This window comes from Megalobrama amblycephala, linkage group LG16, assembly GCF_018812025.1.
Source record: "Megalobrama amblycephala isolate DHTTF-2021 linkage group LG16, ASM1881202v1, whole genome shotgun sequence".
NCBI classification, from domain to species: domain Eukaryota; kingdom Metazoa; phylum Chordata; class Actinopteri; order Cypriniformes; family Xenocyprididae; genus Megalobrama; species Megalobrama amblycephala.
Window position 1 is genome coordinate 27,882,555 of NC_063059.1, and position 14,165 is coordinate 27,896,719.

At 35.8% G+C, this 14,165-nt stretch overlaps 1 protein-coding gene across 2 annotated transcripts; it reads left to right on the top strand.

Moving 5' to 3' along the window:
• The first annotated feature begins 1,270 nt into the window (after positions 1 to 1,270).
• On the top strand, positions 1,271 to 14,165 carry tbcela (tubulin folding cofactor E-like a). Of its 2 annotated transcripts, none has more exons than XM_048160364.1 (9): positions 1,271 to 1,467; positions 2,993 to 3,171; positions 3,762 to 3,934; positions 4,065 to 4,204; positions 6,739 to 6,920; positions 8,108 to 8,364; positions 8,542 to 8,668; positions 8,984 to 9,100; positions 11,213 to 14,165. In XM_048160364.1, the coding sequence occupies exons 3-9, from the start codon at positions 3,793 to 3,795 to the stop codon at positions 11,529 to 11,531; spliced, it is 1,284 nt and encodes a 427-aa protein (XP_048016321.1). In that variant the 5' UTR covers positions 1,271 to 1,467; positions 2,993 to 3,171; positions 3,762 to 3,792; the 3' UTR covers positions 11,532 to 14,165. The 2 variants fall into 2 exon arrangements, with proteins under 2 accessions (XP_048016321.1, XP_048016322.1); XM_048160365.1 differs by lacking the exon at positions 1,271 to 1,467 and adding an exon at positions 2,823 to 2,838.

Here is a 14,165-nt window from a genome sequence, read left to right on the forward strand (position 1 = left end):
CATGCTGGAGAAAAGTAAACTTTAGATTTGAGATAAATATGTTCATAAAAAAGAAAGGTCCATATGTCCACATCAGTGTTACTTGTAATAGTATGTATTAATATTTTTAATTTGCTTTTATTTTAGATGTTCCATTTTGTCATTTTAAATACATTTTTAAAAATATTTTTATTTAGCTTATATTTGTTTTGAGTTGTAATTTTAGTTCATTCAGTTATTTTTTATTTAATTAAGTTTTTCTTCTAATTTTTATATTTAATTTAAGTCTGCCAAAATTAAAAATAAATAAATACATAAATAAATATACAAAGAAATGCAAAAAAGCAAAAAATAAATATATATTAAATAAATATATATATAAAAGCAAAAAGAAAAAAAAAATATTATTTATACATTTATTTCCTTATTTATGTATATATTTATTTTTTCCACATTTACTTATTTTTTCTTTTATTTATTTATACATTATTTATTTATGTATTTATTTCCATATTTGTTCATGTCCACATTTCTGTATTTTTACATTCCTTTGTTCGTAGGGTAATGAGGAGGGCGTGGTTTACCTCAGACATAGCAATCGAGCTCAGAGTTTGTGAGAGCGAAGCGTTGAGGCCACAGTGACACCTTGTGGTGTACCTGAAATACAAGTGTAGCCTACTGATGTTGATATTGGGATGAATGATTTGGATAGGTAGTCTGGCCAAAATCTTATATCACGGGTTGAGTAATATCATCCTAACTGTACTGTGTGACATGGATAGGCTACTCTTTATTCCGGACAAGGCCGTAGAACATCATCTGGTCTGGATTTGTAAAATGTCCTGCGCTGGCAAACATGAACAGCAGACTTGGGATTCCATAATCACTGAGGACTATTTGTAATAGTTTTAGCTAACAATAATGCAAAAGTTTTCCTCAAAGTTTCCATGCAATTAAAACCAACCATGTGAGAAGTTTTCCAACCGCTAGATGGAAGCATTGATCAGTCTGGATCAGCACTGCAAGATTTTATCAAAGATGCTGCTGTGTTTAGCTCTATGCAGGGTGTCATGCCATGCCCCTCAAACACCCCATGATTCATGAGTCACCTTTTCTGATCTACGTATTTGCATCATTAATTCACCCTGTTCTACATATTATAAAACAACATACTCAATCTATAAATTCACAAATTAAACAGTAAATTGCGTTAAATATTGTCCGTTGTTCTCCTTTCCGCCAGCGAGGGCGCTCAAGTATTCGTACACAACTGAATAGTCCAGTCACGAGCGCCCAGCTGGAGTGACGCCACTTCCGTGACAATAGGGTCAGCGTGACAGATTTATCAACAATAACAAGAGCGACTTGTAACAGCTCGTCCATCAAAGCGCGAGGTTTCAAGAGATGACGTGGATGAACTGAGCGTTAGGAGTTGATGTGAATTACATCGTCTTTTCCCGAGTCTCTCTGAGGAGCTGCTCATTCAATGTAAGACACTTTATGATGATGGAAGGATGTTTTCGGTTCAAGCTAGCTAAATATTAGCAGAAGTATGATAATTCACTGGTGTTGACTTACAATGATACATTCTCACTCCGAGTCATTTAACATTTAGTGGTCTGTTTTGGTGAGTGATGCTGTCAGCTTAGATATGTATCCTCATGCAGAAGAAGCTCAAGTTACTGTAGATTTAGCGCCAGTCTCTATTATAAATGACATGTGCTCTTATTAAATCAGATGAAGGTGACCCACCTTTATGACTTTATCATTGCGTTATTGTCATGTGATGGTTTGTTAATACTCCCGTGTTTGAAAATGAATGAATGCAGGACTGTAGGACAGTGTTTAGTGTATATAAAATATACTCACGATCCTTTAGAAGTCATTCTAATATGCTTATTTGGTAAAACATTTCTTAATTATTATCAATGTTTAATAAATGTTTGCTGCTTAATATTTCGTGCAAATTGTGCCACATTTTTTTAGGATTCTTTAATGGATTAAAATTACAGTTAAAATACATGTTTTAATAAAAATCACATTACTAATTTGTGCATTGAGTCAAACTAGTCTCCAAAAAAAAAAAAAAATTAGAAACTAGTAAATTTAACTAGTATACTATAATCTTTTGTTTTCGTGGATATAATATGTTATATTTGTAATGCAAGGATTGTATTGCACAGTGATATTTCCCATGTGTCTCTTTGAGAGTTATTTATATTAAAATTTAGGCAGACATTATGTAGATTACAAATTAAAATAATTTGTTGCAGATGCAATAAAACATAGTAGCAATATAGCTTTAAATATTTTTTATTTCAGTTTTAGTATTTATTGCATTTAATGCGTTAGGAAAATCAAACAAAAATGACATGACCCATGTGTCAGACAACCTCGAGCAGTTCATAAATAATATGTATTTAATACAAATTTAATCATTTAATCCATAAAAGTTATCATTTTATCATCAATTTTATTCTTTAATTTCAGCCATATTTGTAGAACTTCTGCTCTACAGCTATTATTTATTTGATTTAATTTATAGGTGTTTCTTCATCTGTTTTAAATATGCGGCGTACTGTAAAATAGAGTAAAGTCCCGTATATATATATATATATATATATATATATATATATATATATATATATATATATATATATATATATAACGGCTCTTGTTCTTGTAATTTGACACTCGGACGCTAGACTCTAATGAAACTGCTTCCGGCAGTGTATTGTCTTGGCAACTTTTTGTTTCACAAGTCAGCTATTGTTCTTTTAGCACTCTTATATGCACAGCTGTGTAAAGAATGTTTACATGGTTTTAGTCTCTTTGTCATGTATTTTCTTTAAACAGGCTGTGAGTTGTATCTACAGTAAGGTTTTTCAGATGCATATTGAGTGTGTCTACTTAAACAGAAACTCTGGCTTTGTTGAGTCAGATTAGTGTAGTTACAACTGAAGGTGAATCGGTTGTCTGTCCTTCATGCTGACCTGGTGTCTTCTTTCTACAGATCTCTGAAAAGTGTGGTGAGGACACTGAGCAGTCTCTCTCCTGGTCTGCAGCCTCGTTTATCCACTGAACTTTGACACTCAATGGACGAATAGCATTTTGTAGTAAAAGTAAACGTTATTTTATGGCACAGCTGTCACTGTGGACTTTGGACCTGTGAGGACAAATCGCCCAAAGCAGGTGAGAGCCCTAAAAAACTCATGCATTTCATATTTATATTGATTAATATAGGGAAAAATGTATTCACCAAACATGTTTAGTCATCAGTGGATTAACATGTTTAATGTTATAAGCCAGTATTGCTGTGCTCAGTAAAGCTGTTGGTTTCATTTTAGCAAAGAACATGATTTATTTAGCCAGCAGATGGTTAAATCTAGGCCAGCTCTGTTTAAAAATGGAATTTGTAGCCCAGAGGATTGCAGGTTCTGACTATATGTTTAACTGAACTGCTTGAGGTTGTCTGACACATGGGTCATGGCATTTTTGTTTGGTTTATGAATTTTTCAAAACGCATTAAATGCAATAAATACTAAAACTTTGACAACTGATTTACTGTTTATTAATGGTGCAACAATCACGCAATGACAAAAATCAAAACAGGAAATGCAATGAAGTTGACATGTAGGAATCTTCAAACACCATTTTGAAACCACCGTTTTAGGAAATAAACATACAAATGGATTTCCTACCTCTGCACATTGAACTGTTTAGAATTAAAAAATACACACTTAATCTTTAGATTAATACTTTTGATAATTGCGTATCCACAGCTGCATAAGGTGCGTGGCTTGGAACAGTGCAATGGAAGCTTCTGAGATAGAAGGCCGCACCTTTATGCAGGCGATCAGTGAGAAGTACAGCCCGGAGAACTTTCCTTGCCGTCGGGGTCCAGGCTTGGGAGTCGTGGTTGTGCCCTCTGGACCACAGGGATCACCTATGAAAGGTGAGGCTTGGGTCAATTAAAAGCAAGTCATGTAAGATTCCTTCCTAGGTGATTTTAGTGTTTGATTTGGCAGCTGTATCCTGTTGCTGTGTTTCCTAGTTCATTAATTGTGTGGTCATTCTGCCTTCAGACCGTCTGAACCTGCCCAGTGTTCTGGTTTTGAATGGCAGTGGAATCAGTCATGCAGGAGATGAGGGAGAGATCGCTGCCTTCTGTGCTCATGTAGTTGAACTTGATCTGTCCCACAACAAGCTCCAAGACTGGTATGAGGTGAGTTAGTCAGTTCATTTGGGGATCTTATTGCTTCAGATTTTTCCTCATTGTATAATAATACAAATGGCCAATTTTGTTTTAAAAGTTTTAAAGGGATAGTTAACCCAACAATGTACATTCTGTCATTATTTACTCATGTCACGAGATCTTGCGATCTTTAAAATGTGACGAGATTTCTCGTCGAGGCAAAAAGTAGTCTCGTGATATTGCCATGACAGAGTGTTAGGATGATTAGGAAAGAATATGCCACCGCTACGTTTACATTACGCCTCCACTGTCATTTTGCTTTGTATTTAAATAAAAAACATTTAATTCAGTTGGATAGCGGTCGCCGCCGCTCCATATTTACAGAGTTACGCGCGATCGCTGAAAGGGAAAGTAAACGCGAGCGCGCATTCAAACATGATTTCAATACCCGGCATTTTGAAAGCGGCTCCCTGATGAATGCAAATGCATCTCTGAGCTCTGTATCAAAGAAAAATTTGGTCTTATTTGCTTTTTGAATATTGAGAGAGTGCGATTATGATTGCACTTAATGTAAAGTGTTACCATAAAAATGAATAATTGTTTTCTCTTAATCTTATTAAGCACAAACAGTAAGGTTTCATTTGTTAACATTAGTTAATGCACTGTGAACTATCATGAACTAACATTGAATGACTATTTTTATTAACTAACATAAAGATGAATAAATACTGTAGCAAAGATATTGCTCATTGTTAGTTGATGTTGGTTAATACATTAATGTTAATAAATGAGACCTTATTGTAAAGTGTTACCATTTTTATTTATACTATTTTTATTTCTATGATCAGTTTGTGGAAAGGAGTTCAGTTAGGAGGTCAAAAGTTGTAGAAGCTCATAAATCATGTACAGTAAGGTCTGAAGAGACTGAAATCATACAGGAGAGAAGTCAGTCAGTTGAGTTAGTAGCAAAACCTTTTACAGTGCTTGAGTATTGTTGTCTTTTACTGCATATGATAATTCATACTCAGAAAGTAGAACTGAAATGACATTCATTACAAGATGATTAGTTAAAACATTTCAAATACACCTGCAGAATATTTTTTCTAGTCATGTATTTCGCAGTTGAGGATTTCTTAAAAATAGTGTGTAAAAATCTCGTCTCGTCTTGTGAACTCAATCTCGAGTCTCGTCTCATCTCGTGAGATACCGGTCTCATCACACCCCTATTATTTACTCACCCTCATATTGTTCTTTATACCATGCTCTTTCTGAATACTCAAATCTGATTGGTTTTGAAGTAATTAAAGTTGGGGTATGTATTTTTTCAACAACGCTGTTGGACATTGTTGATATTTGAAATCAACCCAAACAAACCCACCCCTCTCTTCATTGCTCCCCCTCCAAAACTCACCCTCCAATCCTAACCACCCTGCTCCGAGTCGGTCTCGAACCTCGGCCCGATCGCTGCTGGCACTGGCAGACGAGTGCACTGACACCGCATTCTCCAGCAGTCGTCAGTGTGCTGTGGTTTACCTGCACAACTCTCACTATCTGGCCACTGTTACACATGCAATACGAGAGTGGGTGTCTGTTTATCACAGCTGATGCGCAACAAAATTCTGCACGAAAAATAAAGTGCAGATGATGAACAAACGACAAGGAAGCACAAAAAATGAACGTACAGTTCACAAGAGTAAATACAAACAAGTGTTTGTTGTTAGTCACCAACAGCACAGCAGTCCCAGACAATCAATGACACTCAAACCCAGTTTTACTCACATGTGAAGCAGAATCAAAGCATCCTCCACATCTGTTTTCAGGCCTTCCCACTTAGCTTTCTCAAGCGCTGGAAAGCTTTTCTAATATTACCGCGGGTCCTAAAGTACTTGCCCAGTCATAAACCTTCATTCCAGTGATATTGTTTTGAGCTGTTTTGTATTGTGTCTCATCATCTCTCTTCCTGCATTTTTTTTTTCTCTTTTCTTTGTTCAAAAATACAATAAAACAGTAATATTGTGAAATATTATTAAAATAATTATTTTCTAGTTTATATTTCCTGTGATGGCAAAGCTGAATTTTCAGCATAATTACTCCAGTCTTCAGTGTCACATAATCCTTTAGAAGTCATTCTAATATGCTGATTTGGTAAAACATTTCTTCTTATTATCAATGTTTAATACATTTTTGCTGCTTAATATTTTTGTGGAAATTGTGCTACATTTTTTCAGGATTCTTTAATGATTACAATTAAAACAGTTAAAAAATAATATCATTAAAAAAAAAATAGAAATCTGTTGTAACATTATAAATGTCTTTACTGTCACTTTTGATCTATTTAATGCATCCTTGCTTTCTTTAAAAAAAAATCTTACTGACCCCAAACTTTTGAATTGTAGTGTATATATATTTTTTTTTACCTACCATTGAATATCAAGAGCTGAGTAACATTTCTGTAAATATTTTGTATCCTTTGAAAAAAAATAAAACAGCATAACAGCTTTAAAAATGACATGAGAATGGTTAAATGATTTTAACTTTTGTTTTAACCCTTTAATCTGTTCCAGATCAGCAAGATTGTTTCTAACATCCCGCACCTGGAGTTCTTGAACCTCAGCTCTAATCAGCTGAGTGATGCAGTCTTAGACCCAGACTGCGCCAAGGCCTTTTCTAGCATCCGCCGCTTCGTTCTTAACAATACTCAAGTGTCCTGGGACACGGTGCACACGTTCACACGAGAAATGCCTGAGTAAGTCACATTTTGAACCCCTGATGTTTTATTGAAAAAATATGGACTGGCATTTGTATAACAGATACTGAAGGTGTACTTGGTATGTAGTATTGATTGCTCTCACTAGTTTGAAATTTGAGACATTGTAGTATTGATTTTACATCTTTTTTCACATAGAGTATTTTAATGGCTGTATACAGTACATGCAATCCTGTGAACAAAACTTGCATTTGGATTATTGAGTGTAATAGAATAGTTTAACATGCTTTAATGTAAAAAAAAAAACACATTATTTTTCCACATATTGTACATTATTGCAGCTTCTCTATTCCCAGTCTGACTGAAACTTGCTGATTTCTACAAAGCCTCTTCTTCCGAAAAGCTCAGAGTGCTTTGATTGGCCAGCTGACCCAGTGCGTTGTGATTGGCCAAACACCTCAAGCATGTGTCGGAAATGTAACGCCCCTTACCATAATTGTTCCAAGGCTTCTAAAGCATTTGTAAACACAGTTAAAAATAATTTTGTCAGTTTTACCGTATCAGATATATCAGATTTAGATTTTGATCATTTTTGATATTGATAATTCGGATGATCAAGCTGATTGATCAGAACCAACTTTGCAAGCACGACTTGAGTAGAACATTTCTCAGTGGTAAGTAGTCTTTGTTTATAGTCTGCATTATACTTTCCTAGGTTCAAGAAGCTGTCCTCTGAAAAACACGCAGTGCACAAGCAAACATTTGGGTTGTACTGTTCACAAACAAATAAATCTAACCTCTGATTAACCTCTTGAAAACAAAACCGCAACATGCCACCTCTGATTAACCCCCTGAATTGCCGACAACAATTAGCTGAAACCTTGTGTTCTGTGTTAGAATAAAGCTCTTTGTGGGAGTGTATGAGCTTTGTAACTTTGCAGATCATATACATGCACAAACAGATACATTACACACTAAAGGAAAAGGAAAACCGTAAAAAGCATCATATGATCCCTTTAAAGTTCACGGCCATGGTCCATTTCGCTGGTTCTTTGCTTCATATGTTTCACACCAGACCTAATGAAATGTCATCATTTAATATTTAAATAGCACTTGAGGAAAAACAAGACTGCTTATCCCGAATATTATCTGATCAGATCCTTGATATTTAATGAAGGTTTCTCTGGTATGAGAGCTCTCCACTAATATCGATCGGCTTTGTCCAGGCTTGAGGAGCTGTTCCTGTGCCTTAATCAGTACACCACTGTGACACCGGCTACCATGCCCTGCCCCACACTGCGTCTGCTCCACATCACAGACAACAGCCTCCATGAGTGGAATGAAGTACGAAAAATTGGCTCCATGTTCCCTGCACTGGACACTTTGGTCATGGCCAACAACAACCTGAGCTCCATTCGGGACTCAGGAGAAATCCTTCAGCGGCTCTTCCCTAACCTTCGAAGCATCAATCTGCACAACTCAGGTGTCATTTTGATAGTGACGGTGTTTACAAATGTCTTAACCCGTGCTGGAAGGGTCTAAAAGATCATACTATTTGTGTAATTGTTTAATTTAGCATTATTACTATTTTAGTACAGTGCAATTACATTGTAATAAACCCCACAAAAATAAGTTTCCCTTATCGTTTTGTGTGAGTCAGGACTTAATCGATGGGATGACATTGAGAAGCTAAACTTTCTGCCCAAACTGGAGGAGGTGAGGTTGCAAGGCATTCCTCTACTGCAGGCTTACACGAGCATGGAGCGTCGCAGTCTAATGATAGCACAGTAAGTCCAACACGTCTAATGAATAGTTCACCCAAAAATGACCTGTATGACTTTGTTTCTTCTGTGGAACACAAAAATATATATTGGTAACCAAACAGTTTGATGACCATTGACTTCCATCGTATGGATAAAAAAGAATATTTCCTTTTGTGTTCCACAGAAGAAAGAAGTTCATACAGGTTTGGAACATCATGATGATAGATTAATTTTGACAGAATTGTCATTTTTGAGTGAACGATCTCTTTAGCTTCATTAGAAACTGATAGTAATGTTCTAGAAATGTTGATGAGATGATCTCATTGCACCCGCCCGCAGGCTGCCGTCAGTGACCAACCTAAATGGGAGTGTGGTGACGGATGGCGAAAGAGAGGACGCTGAGAGATTCTTCATCCGTTATCACTTGGATTATTCAGAGGAGGACCTCCCTCACAGGTACATTTCAGACAGGAATGCTGTAGTGTAAAATATGAGTGGGTCAGGATGGTTGACTAGTCACCCACTAACCTACTCAATTAGGGCTTTTTTTCTAATTTTTAAAAATATCTTAATATACACTGATCAAAAGTTTAAGGTTGGTAAGATTCTTTAAGGGTTTTTTTTTTTTTTAAAGAAGTCTCTTATGTTCACCAAGGCTGCGTTTATTTGATCAAAATAGGGCTGCAACGATTAATCGCGATTAATCGTTTGCAAAATAAATGTCTGTGTTTACATAATATATATATGTATGTGTTCTGTGTATAATAATTATGTATATATAAATACACACACATACAGGTATAAAGTTTAGAAATATATGCATGTATTATAAATATATATATTTATATTACATATAAACATAAATATTTTATATATAAATATAAAATTTTTCTTAAATATGTACATGAATGTGTGTGTATTTATATATACATAATTATTATACACAGAACACACATATATTACGTAAACACAGACTTTTATTTTGCAAGCGATTAATCGTGATTAATCGTTGCAGCCCTAGATCAAAAATGCGTTTTTGTGATGGCAAAGCTGATTTTTCAGCAGCCATTACTCCAGTCTTCTGTGTCACATGATCTTTCTTTATGATCCATCATTCTACTAACAGGGCTCCAGCCCTGAGTTTCGCCTGTATGACCTGCAAATGTTGTAAAACGAGTAGGGAGTGAGTCCACCAGTGTTGGCCTATGTGTGTCAGCAACGCCCCTTCCAATTATTCCCCATTGCAAGTTATGCCCCCTAAAATAAAACCGCCAATTAGCACCTCCCTCTACAATCGCTGATGTCAGTACCTCTCTTCTACTTCACCTTCCTTGTTTTTTTAAGCTTCACTATCATCACCTAATGATAAGGCATACAGATCATATTACATTGATCAGCAGATGCTGTAAGTCATCCTGTTTTTTTTCCTCAGTTTTTAAAGTATTTTTAATTTTGATACTCTACAGTAAATTTTATTTACTGTAGAGCGCCAAACATAGCACTTGGAGTCCAGAAAGGTCAATTGTGGTCTCATCAGACTATAGCACCTTTTGCCAGATGGCATCAGAGTCTTCCAGGTGTGTTTTTGCATATAAACAAGACTGAGTGTGGCAGTTTTTTAGGAAAGGCTTCTTTCTTTTAGCGCTATGTTTGGCGAAAAGCAAACCAAGCACACCACCCAGCAGCATGGCGGTGGCAGCATTGTGTTGTGGGGGTGTTTCTCTTCAGCCCGGACAGGTCAGGATTGAAGGGAAAATGGATGCTTCCACGTACATCCAAATTCTTGTGGAAAACCTGCGTCCCTCTGCTAGACAGCTGAAGATGGGCAGGTCATTCACCTTCCAACAGGACAATGATCCTAAACATACCGCCAAAAGAACAACATAATGGCTTTGGGATAGGAAGGTGAATGACCTTGTGTGGCCAAGTCAGAGCCCTCAAATCCGATAGAAAATCGGTGGATGGACTTGAAGAGAGCAGTATTTTGACTGAATTTGACTGAACTTGAGCAATTCTGTAAGGAAGAATGGGCAAATATTCCCCAATCTAGGTGTGCAAAGCTAGTACAGACATATCCAAAAAGATTAATAGCTGTAATTTAAGCAAAAGGTGGCCCTATGAAGTATTAAATCAGGGGACTGATGACTTTTCCAACCCTGTTATTCTAGTTTTTCATTTTCTTATTAATTTTCAGAACTGTTGCTTTTTGTTTCATTATTTTGATATTGTAAATAAAGCTAGAAAATGATGTTTTTTAGAATTGGTTTTGATTTCAGGCTGTACGACAAATAACGTATGATGATTTTCTATAGGCACTGTATACTCCACATATGAGGATTTTGTAGATTGTGTTTTTAGACCAGAATCACATTCTATGCAATATAAATTTTTAAAATAAAAACATAGTAGTTATTAATAATAATAATGATAAGATGATGATTATCCTGAGTTTGCATAGCTAAAATTGCTTGCATTACTGACAGTATTTTGACTTTCTAGGTATTATTTTGGCTTGAGCATGTAGTGGAAAGCTGAATACAGATTAGGTATTTGCATTTTGTTTTGAAGATATCACTGTTTGGTGACCAAATATGGGAAACTGGCTCCTTTGGCTGAGATCGACCTGCGACCGCGTTACCACGCCAAGGTGGAGGTGCGCTATGAAGACAAAGTGGAGCAGGTGAGCATCCGTTTGGACCAGACTGTCGCAGACTTGAAGAAGCAGTTAAAGACTGTAATGCAGCTCCCCAGCAGCAACATGCGCCTTTACTACATCGACAAGTGCACTGCCTTCGGCCCTGATGAGTTGAAATACAGTGCACGGGCCTTGCACTCCTACAGCATTCAAGATGGGGATGAGATTCTGTTAGTTCCCAAAAAAAAATAACTGTCTTTTACCAGGATCATGGAATGCTATATTTAAATAACCAAATCCACTTTGAACTAGCGCTATATATCTAAGCTCCACAGAGTGATTGGGACTGTGTTTCAGGGAAAAACTGGGGCTTGCTGGGGCTTCAGTTGTACTCAAGCGGCACTTCATGTGTCATGTCACTACGCGGTCATAAGAAACACCGTGACTCGTGTGCACCTCAAGTTTTGTTGCTGTTATTAAAGCTTTCATTTTTGTCTTCAGACTTCACAAGCACCCCTGTATTTTCAAATTAAGCACAGCGAAGGGCTCTGGCAGCCCAGGATGTGCTTTTTACAGATCTTAAGACAATCACCCATAGCTGAAAGAAAATGTTGCACTGTACTGATGTCTTATAGATGAAATCATGGATATTCATTGCCTGCTGATGTGTATTGTATGCTGTGTCAGCCATTAATTACATGCAGAAGACTCTCAGGCCTTATACACTGTATGGGCAGTGCTAGATTCTCATTAGGAAAGATTTGCGAAACATTTTACTCACTTATTGTTTTTAAATATCCGGTTCATGTAAGACTTTTTACAATCTGATTGATTCCAGAAGGTAATTGCGAAGCCGCATGCATCTACTATTTAATTGTGGTATTTTTTTGTAATGTTTTTTTTTTTATCTATTAGTACTTTCAATGTTGCTTTGGAAGTGGCCGTTCAAATTCGTACCTCCAAGACAAAGCATACCCTGGGAAAAGTGCTTATTCTTATTTCCCTTATGTCCATATTATGGACTGTGTTGATTTTGACTTTTTATTTTCAGAATAATTAGATCTGTTCAGTGACAGAAAATCAACACAGTCCACTGAAAATTAGTATGTTATGATTATTATTATGTGCAGTATTTATTATTAATTTACCGATTGGTGTTATTTGTTAAACAAATCATTAACAGCCCAATCGTGGTGTACGACTGTATCCTGCCAGTATAACATAATCAAGAATTTGGGTTCCTGTCTTAAATTAAAGGCATAGTTCACCAAAAAAAGAACATTCTGTGATCATTTACTCATGACATTCCAAACCTGTATGACATTCTTTCTTCTGTGGAACATAAAATAAGATATTTTGAGAAATGTATAAGTGTTTTTTTTTCCATCCATACATTTGAAGTCAATGGTAAATCATTCCTCAAAATATCTTCTTTTGTGTTCCCGCACAAGAAACTCAAGGGAGAGTAAATGATGACAGAATTTTTGTTTCTTTGTGATCTGTTTCTTTAATTAAATGTGCATGAACCATCTAATTTTCTTGTTAATTCAACAGAATCCCCCATGTTTAGCAGCTAAAACTGGCTTAAAAACATAGTTTGTTGCATTTTTATTTCATATATATGATAGCATGACTTGAAGGATGGACTGAATGGAAAAGCACAGAGATCCTTTCGGTTTAACTGTTAGTGTGCAGTGTTACACTGACACTTATTGCAAATGCTAAGGTTAGTATAGATTAGATTTTCTGTTATGTACTGATATATAAGAAGATGTATGAAAAGATGTGAGAACGTCAAAGGCTTTTTCTCATTAAACATTTCAGGTTTCAGACATGCATATTACATATACTCGTCATTAAGACGTGATCTAAACCGTGTTGCTTGAATTAAGTCATAATCTTCAGTCAGAATTTTAAATCTTTTTTTATAATAACCAAAAAGAGTAGATAGTCAGAGATTTAATAGTGGCTTGTAGGTGTATAACTTATAATGAAGTGGGATGTTAAAGATCCCTTCTAGTTGTAGAAGTAATTTAAGGGTTGTTGTTTGATCGGGGGAAGAAAGATGATGAAGATTATATATGAAGGTTCTAGCATCGTCTATGCCTTTAACACTCTTAATGCCTTTACCTGTGACCCCTAATCAAACATTAAAGCAGAATGAAGCACTGTTTTTCAATTCAGAGAATTCCCTTTTAGAGTATCAATATTTGATGTTCTGTGCCCACACAGGACATGCTATTGATATTAGTGTTTCACTTTTGCATAATTATTTAATGTTTTTTTCTATATATGTATATCCATTATTAATATTCCAGTTTTACAACTTTGAAGGTAATGCCACTTGAACTGTGACTGACACGTATGTAGATGAAAATTGTTAAATATACCACTGAAGACAATGTTTACCTAGTGAAATTTACTGCAGTTACTTTTCATTGTCATTTAGCTGACACTTTTCAATCCGTGTTACGTTTTTCTTTTTCCAGATTGTAATTTTTATATTTATGTTTCTCTCTTTGTTAGGATATTATGCATTGTGTGTAGGTTAAAAAGTGTGTCTCTCTCAATTTACATTGTCTGTTGTACATTAGCAGTTCTTAATCTTAAGTTTAAGTTCATTTGTTGGGGTGTGTAAAAGGCTGTTAAGCATCAAAGGGATGAGAGATCCAGAAAGTCATTTATCTAATGGATTCATTAGGCCTGTTATTGTAATGAACACTTTGAGTTGAGTTGCACAGTCACACCATTAATGCATCACTATTCTGAATCAGATTTGACTGTTTAATTCCATTGATTTGCCAACATATGTGCACACTAATGTATCTATGTTTGAGAGTTGAATGGCTCAAAGGATTAGAGAAAATAAACTTTTAATGATGGTCA